This window comes from Schistocerca nitens, chromosome 2 (genome assembly GCF_023898315.1).
Source record: "Schistocerca nitens isolate TAMUIC-IGC-003100 chromosome 2, iqSchNite1.1, whole genome shotgun sequence".
NCBI classification, from domain to species: Eukaryota; Metazoa; Arthropoda; class Insecta; order Orthoptera; family Acrididae; genus Schistocerca; species Schistocerca nitens.
The window spans coordinates 889653070-889671209 of record NC_064615.1 but is presented as its reverse complement, the minus strand read 5'-3'; the positions used below and the strand labels follow the sequence as shown (position 1 = coordinate 889671209).

General features: G+C 39.2%; 1 protein-coding gene across 1 annotated transcript in view; it reads left to right on the top strand.

The window, feature by feature from the left end:
• The window catches only part of LOC126237201 (NFX1-type zinc finger-containing protein 1-like), a 383285-nt gene that overhangs the window by 289168 nt on the left and 75977 nt on the right, over positions 1-18140 (top strand). Inside the window, exon 12 of the mRNA XM_049947081.1 lies at positions 3851-4016. Within this exon, the coding sequence (XP_049803038.1) occupies positions 3851-4016 (166 nt within the window). The remainder of the gene's footprint in view (positions 1-3850; positions 4017-18140) is intronic.

Below are 18140 nucleotides of genomic sequence, written 5' to 3'. Positions count from 1 at the left end.
TTTTATCAGTAAATCGTCGAAGTATTCGTAACAAAGTTCCCAAATTTACTACCCCCCAGGAAATCAATTGTGCTCAAATTATTCTCTCCGAGACACACAGTGATTCGTGGAATGGATACTGGAAAGACAGGTTAGATGCCATCAGAGGTAGAATGTCCATTTCAATTGACAAAAATATTGTGTTTGAATTTGAGTGTGATAGTGAAGTTATGTGGACTTGTATAACAGGTCTAGGTGAAATCAGGTATTTTTTTAATGTGTATACCAGCCACCCGATTCTGCAGTGACAGTTTTAGAGTCATTCAAGAAAAGTCTACAGTCAGTATTGTGGAAGTGCCATGATCATACAATATTAATTGGAGGTGACTTTAACCTACCAAGTATAGACGGGAATGTCTATGGATTCATTGCAGGTGTTATGGACAGATAGTCTTCGGAAGTACTTCTGAACATGTTTTCCAAGAAATGCCTTGAACAATTAGTTAGACAACCCACACACAATGGAAATGTCTTGGACCTTGTAGCTACAAAGAGGCATGACTGTATCAAGAGTGTTAGTATAGAAACAGAGATTAGTGATCATGGTGCTGTCAGAGCAACAATGGTTACCAAAGGTATTAAGTCCATCAAGAAGGCCAGGAAAATGTTTAAGCAGTTGTTAGTATCCCACTTAGACAATGACTAGACATCATTTAGCTCCAGTGTGATGGATGTAGAGGATTTATGGGCAAATTTTAAACTGATATAAATCATACTCTGGAGATTTCTGTGCCACGAAAGTGGATTAGGGATGTAAAGAACCCCCCACCACCCCCACCCCCACCTGCCCTCCCACCACCCCCTCTCCTGCGGTTCAATAATCAAATTTATAAAATGCTGAGGAAGTGGAGATTGTTGCACTCTCACTTCGAAATAGAGAGCACAAATGTTGTCAGACAAGAGTTGTAGAGATTTGTACCTCTGTAAGGAGAGCAGTGCACAAAGCACACAACAGCTTCCACTGTCATACCTTAGCAAAAGATCTTGCTGAGAACCGAAGAAAATTGTGGTCATACATGAAATCACTAAGCAGGGTTGAATTCACTTGTTGACCAGTCTGACGTGGCAAAGAAGTCAGCAAAAGGAAAGCCAAAGTTTTAAATTATATTTTAAGTAACTGAAAGAACTGAAAACAAATAATTCACCAGGTCCAGATGGAATCTCAATTCGGCTTTACAGTGAGTATTTTGCGGTAATGGCTCCTTACTTAGCCTGCATTTATCGCAAATCTCTTGCCCAGCAAAAACTCTAAAGGGAGTGGGATACAGCGAGGGTGACACCTGCATATAAGAAAGATAAAAGAACTGACCTTGCATAATTGCAGACCAATATCCCCAACATCGGTTTGCTGTAGAATTCTTGAGTTCGAATATAATAAATTTCCTCGAGACAGACAAGCTTCTGTCTGCAAATCAGCATAGATTTAGAAAACATCACTTGTGTGAAGCATACCTTGCCCTTTTCTCACAGGACATCATACAAACCATGGATGGAGGGCAACATTCAGATTCCATATTCCTAAATTTCCGGAAAGCATTTGAAATGGTGTCTCAATGCAAATTGTTGATGAAGGCCGGAGTATAAGACTTAGGTTCCCAGATATGTGAGTGACCCAAAGATTTCTTAAGTAATAGGTCGCAATACATGGTCCTCGACAGTGAGTGTTCATCCGAGACAAGGTATCGTCAGGAGGCCCCAGGGAAGTATGATAGCACCACTTTTATTCTCTATATACATAAATGACTCGATGGGCAGGGTGAGCAGCGATTAGTGGCTATTTGCTGACATCTCTGTGGTGTATCGGAAGGTGTCATCGTTAACTGACTCTAGGTATAGACAAGATAAATTAGATAAAATTTCTAGTAGGTGTGATGAATGGCAGCTTGCTCTAAATGTAGAAAAATGTAAGTTAATGCAGATGAGTAGGAGAAACAGTGCTTTGACATTCGAATACAGCATTAGTAGAGTGCAGCTTGAAACACATCCACTTCAAATAAGTATCTGGTTATACAATTGCAAAGCATCATGAAATGGAATGAGCATGTCAGGTTCATAGTAGAGAAGGCGAATGCTCAGGTTCATTTTACTGGGAGAATTTTGGGAATGTGTAGCTTATCCATAAAGCAGATGACATATGGAATACTAATGGACCCGCTCTTGACTACTGTTAGTGTGTTTGGGATCCCCACCATATCAGATTAAAGGAAGAAATCAAAGTAATTCAGAGACGGGCTGCTACATTTGTTATCAGTAGGTTTGATTGGAGTGCAAGCATTATGAACTCAAATGGAAATCCCAGGAGGGAAGATGAAGCTCTTTCCATAAGGAACTATTGTGCAAATTTAGAGTAATGGCATTTGAGGCTTACTGTAGAACAATTCTACTGCCACCAACATACATTTCACATAATGACTATGGAGATAAAAGATGCAAGAAGTTAGGGCTTGTGCAGAGGCTTTTAAATAGTCGTTATCCCTCACTTCATTTGCAAATGGAACAGGAGAGGAAATGACTATTAGTGGTACAAGGTACCTTCTACCAGGCACCGTATTTTGGTTTGCTGAGTATGTATGTAGATGTAGAAGTTCTGGAAGAATGTGGACAGGTTGCTCACACCCTTGATGCATTTCATGAAGAGCTCTTCAGTGAATCTGCAATAGGTGAGGGGTTTGCGATTCTGGGTAGCTGGGAGGATAGTGTTGCTCTGAACAAAAATTACTGCCACATTTAAAGGATGTTTGTAGTTGGTTAGTTGTTTTGGGGAAGGAGACCAGACAGCGAGGTCATTGGTCTCATCGGATTAGGGAAGGACGGGGAAGGAAGTCGGCCGTGCCCTTTGAAAGGAACCATCCTGGCATTTGCCTGGAGCGATTTAGGGAAATCACGGAAAACCTAAATCAGGATGGCCAGACGCGGGGTTGAACCGTCGTCCTCCCGAATGTGAGTCCAGTGTCTAAACACGAGGATGTTTGTAGCCAGTAGCCTTATGTTACTTCCAGTGCCAAGGCAATTACATACCAAGACCAGTAAATAAACAACGTAAATGTTATTGTTATGTTATTATTTAAATCTTTGTTATTATTATAGTAGCGCATCCAGTTAAGCTTTACATACAACATGCTTAGAATCGTAATGAATGTGATCAAGAAAAACACAGTTGGTAAACACTCTGAAATCTGTTATGAATGCCAAATAATTATGTTCTTTGGGGACTGGTTGAAGTTATCTGTTCTCTGCTTTGCTTTTATGGTTGAAATGATGTATCAACAAAGATGTGGCTTGTTACTATCCATAACTGCAGTATTTAAATTAAATAACCAGAAAATATTCATAGGTCACCCAGATGAAAAATTATAGATGAAGACTAGCTTAAAAACTTTTTATTGGAATATTGTCACTGTCACTGTTGATGTTGCAATGTTTCTATTCTCAAGCAAGATATAAAGGTTTAGTGCTATTTTCTATTTGTAGATATAACAACACAATACTTGATACAGTGTATTGAGTAATACACTAAAAACTGTGTATTGCATACTTCCACACCAAAATCCAAGGCAGTTACATTACAATGTGTAGAACTACATGTTTCCTTATTGGCATGAACGCGTACTGTGTGATACTAAGCTATTTTCTTTTTCCTAAGCTACATTTCAGTTAAAGTGGTAGTATAATCAGTACTGAAATTTTAAACCACAAATTGGGGATCTTAAAACAATGAAGTGTTCATTAGCAGACTTCAGGTTGTGTAAATCTGGTTTCTTTGTTGTTTGCATTTATTTTTTCTGATATTATCATTATACGTTGATTTCAGAATTATCACCATACAGTGATGAGTTATTATCAAGGTGTAAAACAGCATGTGGGATGACATTGGAATGTGGACATGTGTGTGCTGGGACTTGTAGTGTGTGCTTTCAAGGTCGTCTTCATTTGCCATGCAAGGAGAAGTGTGTACGTGTGCAGATATGTGGACATAGGTATGTTTAATATATGGCTCATGTTTTTAAAGGTTTGATACTAAATATACAAACTAAGAAGCATGTGTGCTGCAAATGAAACATGGAATTTAGTTTTAATATGTGAAGGAAATACTTTTACTTTTAAGAACAGCAGTGCAATGTTATTTTAAAAAGGTTACATAGTTTATAATGATGAATTCATATTATAACTTCAGGTCCCAAACTCGTGTGAAATAGTGCAAAGTAATTTATATACCTATATCTATTGATATTCATTGCTGTGGCAATCAGTGTATTGTGACAGAAGTTATTGTAAATATCTCCATTAAAAAACCAGTAGCGATTGGTTGGACAAATCACCTAATGCGCATACCAAATTCCAAAACATTTCATTACATCTTGGGCAGTCATTAGTTGGTAATAATTGTAAGAGAGTGAGTAAGGTTTCAGTTTTATTGTTGTCTTGAAGTGATATATAACCAGTTCCTGTCTGTAGAATTGCCTATGAAGATCAAATAGCAATCTCCAGCTGACCAGGCTTTCATCACATTGGCTGCAGTAAGCTTTAGATGGAAGAAAAATCTTGAAACTGTTCCCCCCTCCCCGAAGTGTGCCGAGAAGAGCATAGGTATATATTCGTCTAGTCAAGTTAATGCATGAATAACATATTGTGGTGCAGCATATGACCTCAAAACAAAATAAATTTCCACCCAAAGAGAAATAAAAAAATATTTTCACGTTTTCCACACTTAGCCATTTAAACATGTTTTGTCCCTACAGACTGACACTTTTCAATCCATTTTATGGAATTTTTATAGAAGTCATGAAGAAAATATAAAGATAGTGAACCGAAAATTAAAGTTTGAAACTTCGTCTTTCTAATGCTATATCTGAACATAAATGATATTTTTTTTCTAGAATTTTGAAAGTCAAATGTTTTTCCAAAAAAGAAAAATATCTGACTTCCAAAACTCATTACTTTTAATGTTTGAAAGAAATAAGCGTGTACAAAAGAACATATTTTATTGGAAAAAAACATGAATACAAGAAAAATTCAGTACATAAGTCGGGCATTTTTTTTTTTATATCAAGCATAATTTATTCAGGTATGGTACTCTTTGAAAGAGTCAGGTGTGCAGAGGCCCACATTACACTGCGTACGCCACCATCATGTTTCTTTTCTTGTTCTTTTCTCGGTTTCTTTTTTTCTCCTTATCTGCACACACTTTACAGCACCTCTGCTGCATTTTGTTTACATGCTGTAGCTGGGATCTTTTCTGGGAACTGTCGTTGAAACACTCTGTGCACACTTGGTGATGGCCCATCTTGTGAATCCTGAAGCCACTCCACACCACCATGAGTTGCTAGTGCTCTCTAATGGTAGCCTTCACACTGAAGCCTTAAATCCTTCACTAACTTCATGGGTTGTTAAATAGAAGAAAATGCTTGACTATCAAACTACTGTAAATATGCATAACCACCTTAATTAACAAAAACTATTCCAGCACACCAGGATAGAACTGATATAAAGCTATGAAACACCAATCTGAACTGGGTGGAAGATGTCTTTAATCGAAAGAAAGTGATTAAATGAGGCCATTAAATGCTGGATAAGAATGCACTTTGCTGGAGCGATTTAAAATCAGTTTTCATTGTTTATCTGAGTGGTTATAAATTAGCTGCATATTCATGTAGATCCAGTAAGGATAAAGGAGCTGTCACATTCAAAAAAAGGAATATAAATACAAAAATGTAGAAATAAGTAAATTCTCTGTAGATCATGATTCAGAAGCATGTGCTTGTGAGTTAATATTTGGAAATGTAACACTTGTGATTGATACAGTATATAGGTCTCTACTGGATAACTGGGGAATTTTCATGAAAAATCATGATGGCTTATTGTGCTGTCTCTCATACAGAGGGAAGGCATCATTATTAAGTGGTAATATTAATGCAAATTTCTTGAACGAATCTGACAGAAAAAGTTATCTAGAGGTGCTGGTAGTCACTTATAATTTGTTATTAGTTATAAACTTCCGTACTCTAGCTGCCCAAGATAGTAGCACACTTATCTATAATTTATTCATACAGGCCCGCATCTCGTGGTCGTGCGGTAGCGTTCTCGCTTCCCACGCCCGGGTTCCCGGGTTCGATTCCCGGCGGGGTCAGGGATTTTCTCTGCCTCGTGATGGCTGGGTGTTGTGTGATGTCCTTAGGTTAGTTAGGTTTAAGTAGTTCTAAGTTCTAGGGGACTGATGACCATAGATGTTAAGTCCCATAGTGCTCAGAGCCATTTGAACCATTTGAATTCATACAGCAAGTGCAAGTTAGAGATATACATGCCAGTCCTGTGGTAAAGAGAATGTCACATAACAAAGTACAGTTAGTTTCATTATAGAACTAACATCTGTACAGTTAAGAAATGCTCAAGGAAAAGAGTGAGACTGATCGATGCAAAACTACTGTAGATTTTAAAGGAAGCTTAAAAAGTGATGACAGATGTAGGGATTTCAATTTGCCTAATTCTAGCTCCAAATTCAACATATTTCGTCATGAGCTTGTATCCACTTTTGAAAGTCATCTTCCTAAAAAACTCACTATATGTAATAATGGAAAGTTATTAAAGAAACCTTCAGCCACTACAGGAATAAGAATCTGTTCACAACAAAAAAAAATAAGTTGTAAAAACAACCAAGTAATGACCCAGAAATATTTTCATATTATTAACAGTACCGTAACATATTAATAAAAGTTGTAAAAACAACCAGGAGTATGCATATCTTACCTGAAATTGAGACTGATAGGACATTAAATCCTTAATCTTCCTTCTTTCCTACTCTTTCCCAAACAGGGTTAGAAGTTGCCGCTGCATTGGGGCATCAACTTTGCTTTACTTAGGAGATCATATATTGATAGAACTGCACTGTTACAAGATAGAGTCCAATGTAGGGAAAGTGGGGCAATTTAGTGCTGATTTCAGCCTGTGCTCAGTCTCGTAACCATTCTTCAGCAGGAAATGGTGAATAACCTGTAAATCAACTGACCTCTTTCACTGTTGCCCCATGCTCCAAACAGTGTCTTCACTAGAAGCCCACTAAAGTGTATATTGGCAGAGGAAACTGGGTGTAATACTGCCAATTGACAGTATTTGAATAGCAATACAGTGGACTGCATGTGTGTGTGGTGATATTAGAGTATCATGCTGCAGGTATTCCTACATTCTGAACTTAGGCATATATTGGAAGGCAGCCTGTATCTTGCCAGAATTAGTGCAGGTATGCAGTTTTGGGCATGCATGTGATGCTGCAAAAATACATCTGTAGACTACCTTGTAATGTTCTGGAGAGAGGAGAGTGCAAAGATATCTTGTCTTTAGTGGTTGAGTAATTTTCATTGTTTTGCATCTCCTTGAGAGTATTGAAGTTAAGGGCACTCTGCCCAGGAAGAAATTCATACCATGAATGGTATTTTGCGATATGTAACCAATTTCTGCTAGGCCATTTTCACAGTATTTTCTTATCCACAGATGCATAAAGTTACCACTTCTACTTCTACCACTGCCACATCATCACCACCACCACCATCACTGTTTTTTAAAATCTGGTAAAAAAACTTTTATTTGTCCATTTTCCATCTCTGGGGCTGGCTATGTGTTTTGTCTACATCCATTTCATTTCATTATGATCATAATTTATCTTCCACTCCAGTATGTTGCCTGCTCTGTTTGTTTCATATCTTCCCTAGTTCTTCCCAACATGTCTCCCTCCACAGCTTGTTGAGCAAGTCCATGTTTTTGATAATACATACCAATTGTAAACTTTCTGTTCCACACACATTGATAACTTAGTTTCGCAAACTTTATTCAGTTTATAAAGAGTGCTCCCAGCCAGCTTTGTGCTTCTGTTTACATCTTTTTCCATCCTTTTTGTAATTGCCTTCAAATGACCAGTGTACAAAAATGTATATATATTTGAATGAATCATCACCTTCATCATCAATATTATGAGCCATTTGATATCTCTTGCAAGATAAGGTCCTATAGAGTTTCCATCCACTATTGCCTTCTGCTATAGACATCCATGTTGCTTCTGCATATTTTCTAATGTCATGTATCCATCTCTTATTAGGTGATTATCTTGCTCCTTTCTTATATCTTGAACTCAGTCATTTACTCACTTGGCTACATTAATAAATAGATCATTAAATGGTGTAAGTTACATACACATATGTGACATACTACTGAATAACTCTTTGAATACATTATACTATTGCCTACTCCTAGTTTTATGCTGTAAAATGAATAACAGTGGATCATCATATTGTGTAAGTGGCTTGCAGTTTATAGGAATTTTACATTTACATTGTTCATTTGCGAAAGAAGAAAAAATGCTACAGCACGAAACACTATTTATAATTAATATTATTGTTTTATATTTCAATAATTTAATGTATGCATAGCTGCTTTGAAAAACTGAACTGTATCATACTCTACCACCTGAGTCTGCATATTTCTATGCTTATTTACTGGCTCAGATTCAAGCAGTGACCAATATTAGGATGTGGTGGACGTATATACAGATAACTTTATCCCTGTTGATAGCTCTCATAGAAATAGAGCTTGCCTTGCGTCAGATTACAAAATTCTCTTGCTAAATGTTGTCATTGTATTTTATTTATGTTTAAAAAAAAAACATTTGGCAGTTCCTGCTCTAAATGTGTTGGTCAGGAGAGCAAGCTAGCTTAGAGCAGATGAACTTGCTTTGTGGTTCAAATGGCTCTGAGCACTGCGACTTAACTTCTGAGGTCATCAGTCACCTAGAACTTAGAACTACCGTATTTACTCGAATTTAAGCCGCACTCGAATTTAAGCCAAACTCGAATCTAAGCCGCGCCTGAAAAATGAGACTCGAAATCGAGGGAAAAAAATTTTCCCGAATCTAAGCCGCACATGAAATCTGAGACTCGAAATTTAAGGGGAGAGAAAAATTTTAGGCCGCACCTCCAAATCGAAACAAAGTTGATCCATTGTAATATGAGACACAATTTAGGTCAAATGAATGATGATACAGCTATAGTAGTTTGGTTCAAGTCGCAAGCTTAGCAGTTAAGCTTTACCAGGTAGCCATTGCTATGCGTCAGGTACTCCGTCTGTATTTATACGGGTACCCTTCCTTTTTCACGTGCTTCGTCTGGTTTGAATTGATTGCTTACTTTTCTTTGATCTGATAAGTGACATTCTCTTTTTTATAAGTGTTTACGTCACTCAAAACTGAAAATGCATTACTGTACTGTGTCATGCATTGTTTGTTGCATTCTGATAATAAGTGTTTATGACCTGTCGCCGCTCGCGGCATGGCTTGCATTTGTGCGCGCTACCGCCGCTTAAAAAAAAGAGAGAGGAATCATCTCATTAGCGAAACAATGACAAGAGACTGCTATTTGTTGTTACTTACACTGCTGCTTTCTTTGATAATGATCAACAAGAACCAAATAATAAACTGCGTATGATAGAAGGTGTTTTGAACAAGAGTTTAGTGAAAATTTTTCTCCGTTTGAAAATCTTTGCAGACACCTCTTTAGTACATTACATTCTGCACAGAAATTAGAGTCATCTTAGATTTAAAAATCTAATCAATTGCCGTGCTTCATTTCTGACTGTATCACTGTTCAGCATAAGAATAATACGAATATAAACATGACATGATATGTACATTCTTCCGCGTTTACTGTTGTCTCACTCTAGTTTCGTAATTTATTAGGCAGACAGGATTTAAATGAGATAGCAGCAAACACAAAAGAATACATGGCAAAATGTTTATATTCGTATTATTATTATTATGGTGAAGAGAATACTGCATGTGATTCACAATTCATAAAAGTTCCTATTAGCAACCATCTCTTACACAGGTAGGAAAAAATTCAGAATATAGAGTTGGCCATATTGACAAACATCCCAAACAGTCTTGCCAGTCGGATTTTCGTAGTGCATTGAAATGCTGCTACATTCAAAGATGAACAATACGGAATTTGTATTTTTTTTTTTTTTTTTTTTTTTTTTTTTTTTTACTGAAGCAGAGGTTTTGGTGCCAGTATTTATCTTTGTGCCTGCGAAGCGCTACGTATATTCGATGACAGAAGTTAGTTGTGGTGGCACCTACCAACATTTTTCAGAACTTCCGCTTTGCACTCGATTCTAAGCCGCAGGCGGTTTTTTGGATTACAAGAACCAGAAAAAAAGTGCGGCTTAGATTCGAGTAAATACAGTAATTAAACCTAACGAACCTAAGGACATCACACACATCCATGCCCGAGGCAGGATTCGAACCTGCGACCGTAGCGGTCACGCGGTTCCAGACTGAAGCGCCTAGAACCGCACGGCCACACCGGCTGGCTGAACTTGCTTTCTGGGAGGAAGTTCCGTTGGACTACGTCTCCCAATTTCTTCTTCCATCTTCCCACCTGTTCAGGTGATAGAACTGAGCCCGAGCTTGTGCTCTGTCTCTGAAGACCTCGATGTCAATGGAACATTAAACCCAACTTTTGTTCTTTGCTTCACATGGTAGAGCTGAAGTAACTTAAATTTACAAATCTGTTCAAGTTGCTTCCCTTCGACTGTAATGTTATGACTTTCTTCCCTCTAGTTTATAACCGTAGCTTTTGGTTATCCAACATTGACCTGCATTTGTTCTTTAACTCTTTCAGTCAGATATTGATGTTACATTGGAGGGTTTCTTCACTAGAGGCTCATATTACCAGATTGTGTGCAGAATGCAAGCTGGTGAATATAACGGGTTTCATCTGGTAATTTCCAGTGGTCAGATTTTTCAGCTTTTTTGCTACATTATCCACTCAAGCTATTTTACAAAACAGAGAGACTGATGTTTTAAGAAAGAAAATATGGTCCAAACAGGAGTAATATATTTACTGTCCGTGCTATTAGCTAATTTTGACTGTTAAGCAATTTTCAGGCATTTATAACAAGCCTCAAGCTTCACATCACATTTGACTAAATAGCCAGTACATATGTAAAGGCACACATCACTTATGATAACTGCTTGAAAATGACTTAGGAGTCAAAATTAGCTATTATCATAGACAATAAATATAATACTGGTGCTTGGGCCATGTTTACTTTAAGACCTGTACAAAGTCTGGCCGACTTCACTTTCCTCTGTGAAATTATAACCGCTAAAAATTTTCCTGACTCTTGCACCTGAAATTCCATAACCCAGTGATATTAGTGGCTATCACTGGAAATCATGTGGCATTCATTCATTTGTTTAACAATGTAAATAATTATTGATAATATAATGTAAATGGATAAATAATAATGGTGGCATCTTCTTCTGGCAGAAGTGTTGAAGGAGAAGGAAGAGGGGTGAAGGAAAAGGACTAGAGAGGTTTAAGGAAAGGGGTGCAGTTCAGAAAAGTCACCTAGATCCCCAGGTCAAGGGAAACTTACTGGACGGGATGAGAATGAAAGACTGATGTTGGGGACTGCACTGGACAAGATGTGAAAACTAGAGAGCTTAAAGGTGGAAGACAGGGTAATATGCAAGGCAGAGATTACTACTAAAACACCATGCACAAGTTAATAAGAGTGAAAAGCTAAGCGCATTGTGTGTAACAGAGGTGGATGGGGGACGGCGAAAAATGACGAGTCAGAAAATGAAAGATGTAGAAAAGTAAAATGGCGTGAAGAAAGGAGTAGTTACTGTGAAAAAATGCTGAGATGGAAGGAATTAATGTAAATTAAGGCCAGTTGCATGGTCAGAACCAAGGACATGTTGTAGTGGTAGTTCCCACCTGTGGAGTTCTGAGAAGCTGATGTCTGTAGGAAGAATCAAGGTGACATGTGTGGTGAAACAGGCACCAAGGTCATGACTTGTCATGTTGTACAGCATGCTCTGCAGCAGGATATTGTGTGTCACCAGTACACCCTCTGCATATGCCATTCATCTTCACTGATGACTGCATCATAGTAATGGTGATGTAAAAAACCGAACAATGTTTACATAACAGCTGGTGTATGAAGTGTCGTTTCACAGGTGGCTCTCCCTTTGACAGTAAATGTTTTACCAGACCCAGGGCTTGAATAGGTGGTGGTAGGAGGCTGCATATATACTTACGTGTTCAATATTCACATTTACAATCCTTCCAGTATATCCAAATCAGTACATGTAGAGGTCCCTAAAACATTACATGGCAGATCTTCCATGTTATTATTTTACAGAACTTGCTTTACAGATGGTACCTTCATATACTGTGTATGGTCTTGCGTCTTCATTCCACCTCAAAAAGTCTGGAATCAGTTCGCCATGATGACACTAGAAAGACAACAGGAACCTTCACAACTATTCCCATACAAAACCTTTGTGTCAACACATTGTAGTTGTGGAGGTATCACCCACCTGGAGTCGCCAGTCAGTAGATTTTTCAAAAATTGCTACTTCAGTGTGAGACGCTGGCCTGTTAACATTCTCACAGAAGGAACACTGAACAACAGATGCTTTCAGTGTGCTTTGTTCAACCCCTTAGTCAATGGCGTAATGTAGGAGGGGTCACGTGGTGCATTGGACGTGGCTGCGCAGGGGCTCAAGCGAAGGCGCATTGCTCTCTCGCTCTCCGGAACCTGAACCACTAACACACTCATCTCCTGTTCTCCCAGGCCACTATTTGCATTTTGGTTTTAGCGGCCACCTCTCCACTTCTCTTAAGTACCACAAATGTATACCCTATTAATAAACTCCTTTGGGGGTCATTCTGGCAATAAATATTTTTTTTCTTTTTAATTGACCATCCTGATCCAGATATGTCCAATTTGTGACTGCTTATGCCACCTTTTACATAGCTCCCTTAACTAGATTTTTTAAGTCCTGATTTTTGGTTGGGACTGTTCCAGTTTGATAATGATGTGGTCATTGCATGCGGGTGAGTTTTCCTTTGTGTTCAGGTTATTAGTAAGATATTAAAATTTACAAATATACAAGAATGAAAATAGCGCAACCTAGAGTAAAATAGTATTTTGGCAACTGAAATTTGCACTCTCACTGTCGTAATTGCAAATCAAATTTATATGAAACTAGTTATAAGTACAGTTAATAATGTCGTCTAGATTATTTCTTCCAAAATTTATTGCTGGTTGCCTCATGTGTTCAGATGATGTATTTTTTCATCCAGAATTTTTTTCCATAAAATTTATAATGGAATGTGCCTTATGAGATGCAGATATTTGTATTTCATTTTTTAGATACTTTGCTTCAGTTGTTTTTTAACTAAGAGATGTTCTGTTTACCCTCTTTCAAAACAAATACGAGAAGAGCAGGTAGCTTTGAGAGATGAACTAGGGAAGACAACAACAGACAGGGGGGTGGGGGGCAATAAGGCAAGGCCCAGCAGAAGTCCTTGTATAACAACTGCATTACTAATTTTAATTCTTGCAAGGAGAAAACTTAGAAATGCAGTAAATGAAGAGGCAGGCATAAAGGAGAACAGGCGCATAGAAGTGGGAATGATAGAGAGTGCAAAGTGGTGAAGCCGAAGAGAAATACAAAGCATTAGAAGTGTACATTAATATGCAAAATATAGTTGCAGTTTATCGGAAAATTTAATAAAACTTTTAAAAAATTGTATGATTATCTAGACCTAACATGACAATCCAGTAGCAAGCAAAGAAGAGAAGACTGAAAGGTGGAAGGACTCCTGTGTAGAAGAAGGGTAAAAGAATGGACCTAAGCAGCTGGCAGATTCCATGTTCCTAGATTTCTGAAAAGCATTGGACACAGGGTCCCACTGCAACAAAGGTCTGAGCATACGGAATAGGTTCCCACACACTTCAGTGGCTCGAAGAGTTCTTAAGAAATAGAACCCTGCACACTGTCGTTGGCACCAAAAGTTCAACAGAGACAAGGTTATTTTCTGGAGTGCTCCAGAGAAGTATGATAAGACTGCTCGTATTCTCTATATGTGTAAATTATCTGATGGATAGGGTGAGCAGCAATCTGTGATTGTTAGCTGATGCCGCTATAATGTATGTGAAAGTGTCATTGTTGGGTGACTGTAGGAGAATAGAGGATGATGTACACAGAATGTCTATTTGATATGACAAATGTTAGCATGTCTAACTGTTGAAAATGTAAGTTAATGCAGATGAGTAGTAAAAACAGTACCATAATATTGACTTACAGATTTAGCAATGTGCTGCTTGACATAGATTGATTAAATATCTATGTGTAATGTTTCAAAATGATGTAAGAGCAAGTAAGTTCAGTAGTAGTAAATGTGAATGGCTGACTTCGTTTATTGTGTGAGAATTCTAAGAATGTATAGCTCATCTGTAAGTGAGACACATGTAGAACACTAGTGCAACCCATAGTTGAGTACTGTTTGAGTGTTGTGGATCCTTATTAGGCCGGATTAAAGAAGGACATCAAAGCAATCTTAGACGCGTGCTGCTACCAGTAGGTCTGATCAACTCACAAGTATTATGGACATGCTTCAAGAACCAAAATAGGAAGCCCTGGAGGCAAGGCAACATTCTTTTCATGAAACACTATTGAAGAAATTTAAAATAACCAGTATTTATGGTTGACTGCAGAACAATCTACTGTTGTCAACTCATATTTCACATAAGGACTGTGAACACAATACAAGACAGAGTTGTATAGATAGTCATTTTTCCCATGCTTCATTTATGAGTGGAACAAAAAGGGGAATGGTTAGTGGTGGCACAAAGTACCCTCCACTATGCACCATGGATTGTGAAATATGTATGCAGATGATACGTTGAAAATATGTATGAAGGAAATTTGTTTGGAGGTAGTGTTGTGAGAATGGAAGGGGAAGTGCATGATGTTCGTTATGGTTATGAAATGGAGGTATAATTTTGCGAGAAAAGTTTGACAGAGCACTATCGTAGAATATATTTCTGCAAAATTATTAAGATAATTAGAAGGACCAACCCTGGTAAATCCTCCTTTTTGTGTGATTAGTAACTAAAATTTAAAAGATCTTATTTTCATTGAAAATTATTGTTCAGTATTTGTTAATTAACATTTCCATTTGAAAATGACTATATTTCACATAAAGTAAAATAATTGTTTGTGCTATCATGAATCAAACCATCAGCTTCGTGATAATCAGACTTCTGCATTGCATATTTGATTTGTGACAACTCTGCAAAATTGGTCAAAATGTTCACTACTTAACAGTTCTCCAAACTCTTCAAAGAAAAGTTTTTCAAGTTTTTTTGAGAATTACATTGTACTGCTTTATGGAATTGGTGGCCAGGCACTGACCTTTCCTTTCTTTAGTGTTCAACATTTGTACTGCATAAACCACCTTATGACGTGTGGTGGAAGTGTGTCTGATATCACTATCATTTCCCCTTTCCCCTGTTCTGTTTGTGAATTATGTGTTTTGAGAAATGACTGGTAATCCTTAAAGCTAGCTTTTATTTCCTCTGATTTTCTCGTTGTCATTATGTGAGACATATGTGAGAGGAAGTAATACGTTATCCAACACTACTTGGAATGTGTGCTCTCATAGTTTTTTTAACAGTTATTATCTGTGTCAGGCATATTGAATCTCTTGTAGCATGAGCCTCTTAAGTTTTTGGAGCATCTCAATAACACTCTCACACTTACTAAGCAATGGGGATGTACATGTGTGGTAGCACAATGTTAAAAATGATTGTAATTTGTGGACATAAAATGTTGGTCTTTGACTCTTCCTTTCCTTTTGGTTGATTCAGACTTAGTGATAATCCACCATTTTGTTATGTTCTTTTAATGCTTGAAAATTATTTACAATTACAGCAATAAACTGAAATGAAATTTAGTAAATTAGCTTACATTTGTAGTACTAGATCTAGACTGCAGCTGTTGATGACCAACACACAATTAACATTTGTATACATACATCAATAAATATAGTTTTTTCTGCTTTTTCTTTTCATCGCAATTTTTCCTTGTCTTTTTCGTTTCTTTCTTTTGGGCTTAAGGGGCCCCCTTCTCCTCGAGGGCTCTGGTGCATTGCCACTGCATAGCTACAACCCTCGGTTACAGCATGTATCCTCACTGGCCAGTAGTGAGAGCCAGATCCTATCTGAATTTGACTAAGTGAAACAAATCTTTTACATACACATAAATGGGCACCAGAACCCTACAGTTATGTACACTAGTAAATTTAAGTACATAGATATCTTTGTTCAGGTAGTCTGTAGACTGCTCAATAGCTTTCCGTAGTGTCTCTAGAATTTGGGTTCCACATAATTTTACCGTATTTGATGCAAAGGTACTGCAGCAGATGAAGTGCAATCCACAGATTAATTTGTTGATCTGCTCTGTTTTCTAAATGCCTTTCATATCAATTTAATAGTGTTCCAAGCATACAAAATGGAATGTGTTAGAGGGATTTTGATGTTGTACACTAATGGTAATAAAGTGTCCTTCTGCCGGGTGCTCTGTTGCACATGAATGCAGAGAAACAAGAAAATTGAGACAGCAGGAACAGTGCATGCAATTACTGAAAATAGTGTATTACCTTGTTCTCTGTTCCCTGGCGTGTTAATCCCCTAATGGAGACAAAAAGTCGGCCTGTAGATTGTTGAACAATTTGCTGAAGGTGCAAAATAACAAATTACACCAAATTTCTGCTTTGGCAGATGTCTCTTAAGCCACATGAGTGGAAATCACTCAATTTAACCTTGTTAAGAATAGGGAACTGCCTCTAGACACATTGCAATCTCGTGTAGTGACAAGGAAACCATGGCAGCCACATACACTCCTGGAAATGGAAAAAAGAACACATTGACACCGGTGTGTCAGACCCACCATACTTGCTCCGGACACTGCGAGAGGGCTGTACAAGCAATGATCACACGCACGGCACAGCGGACACACCAGGAACCGCGGTGTTGGCCGTCGAATGGCGCTAGCTGCGCAGCATTTGTGCACCGCCGCCGTCAGTGTCAGCCAGTTTGCCGTGGCATACGGAGCTCCATCGCAGTCTTTAACACTGGTAGCATGCCGCGACAGCGTGGACGTGAACCGTATGTGCAGTTGACGGACTTTGAGCGAGGGCGTATAGTGGGCATGCGGGAGGCCGGGTGGACGTACCGCCGAATTGCTCAACACGTGGGGCGTGAGGTCTCCACAGTACATCGATGTTGTCGCCAGTGGTCGGCGGAAGGTGCACGTGCCCGTCGACCTGGGACCGGACCGCAGCGACGCACGGATGCACGCCAAGACCGTAGGATCCTACGCAGTGCCGTAGGGGACCGCACCGCCACTTCCCAGCAAATTAGGGACACTGTTGCTCCTGGGGTATCGGCGAGGACCATTCGCAACCGTCTCCATGAAGCTGGGCTACGGTCCCGCACACCGTTAGGCCGTCTTCCGCTCACGCCCCAACATCGTGCAGCCCGCCTCCAGTGGTGTCGCGACAGGCGTGAATGGAGGGACGAATGGAGACGTGTCGTCTTCAGCGATGAGAGTCGCTTCTGCCTTGGTGCCAATGATGGTCGTATGCGTGTTTGGCGCCGTGCAGGTGAGCGCCACAATCAGGACTGCATACGACCGAGGCACACAGGGCCAACACCCGGCATCATGGTGTGGGGAGCGATCTCCTACACTGGCCGCACACCACTGGTGATCGTCGAGGGGACACTGAATAGTGCACGGTACATCCAAACCGTCATCGAACCCATCGTTCTACCATTCCTATACCGGCAAGGGAACTTGCTGTTCCAACAGGACAATGCACGTCCGCATGTATCCCGTGCCACCCAACGTGCTCTAGAAGGTGTAAGTCAACTACCATGGCCAGCAAGATCTCCGGATCTGTCCCCCATTGAGCATGTTTGGGACTGGATGAAGCGTCGTCTCACGCGGTCTGCACGTCCAGCATGAACGCTGGTCCAACTGAGGCGCCAGGTGGAAATGGCATGGCAATCCGTTCCACAGGACTACATCCAGCATCTTTACGATCGTCTCCATGGGAGAATAGCAGCCTGCATTGCTGCGAAAGGTGGATATACACTGTACTAGTGCCGACATTGTGCATGCTCTGTTGCCTGTGTCTATGTGCCTGTGGTTCTGTCAGTGTGATCATGTGATGTATCTGACCCCAGGAATGTGTCAA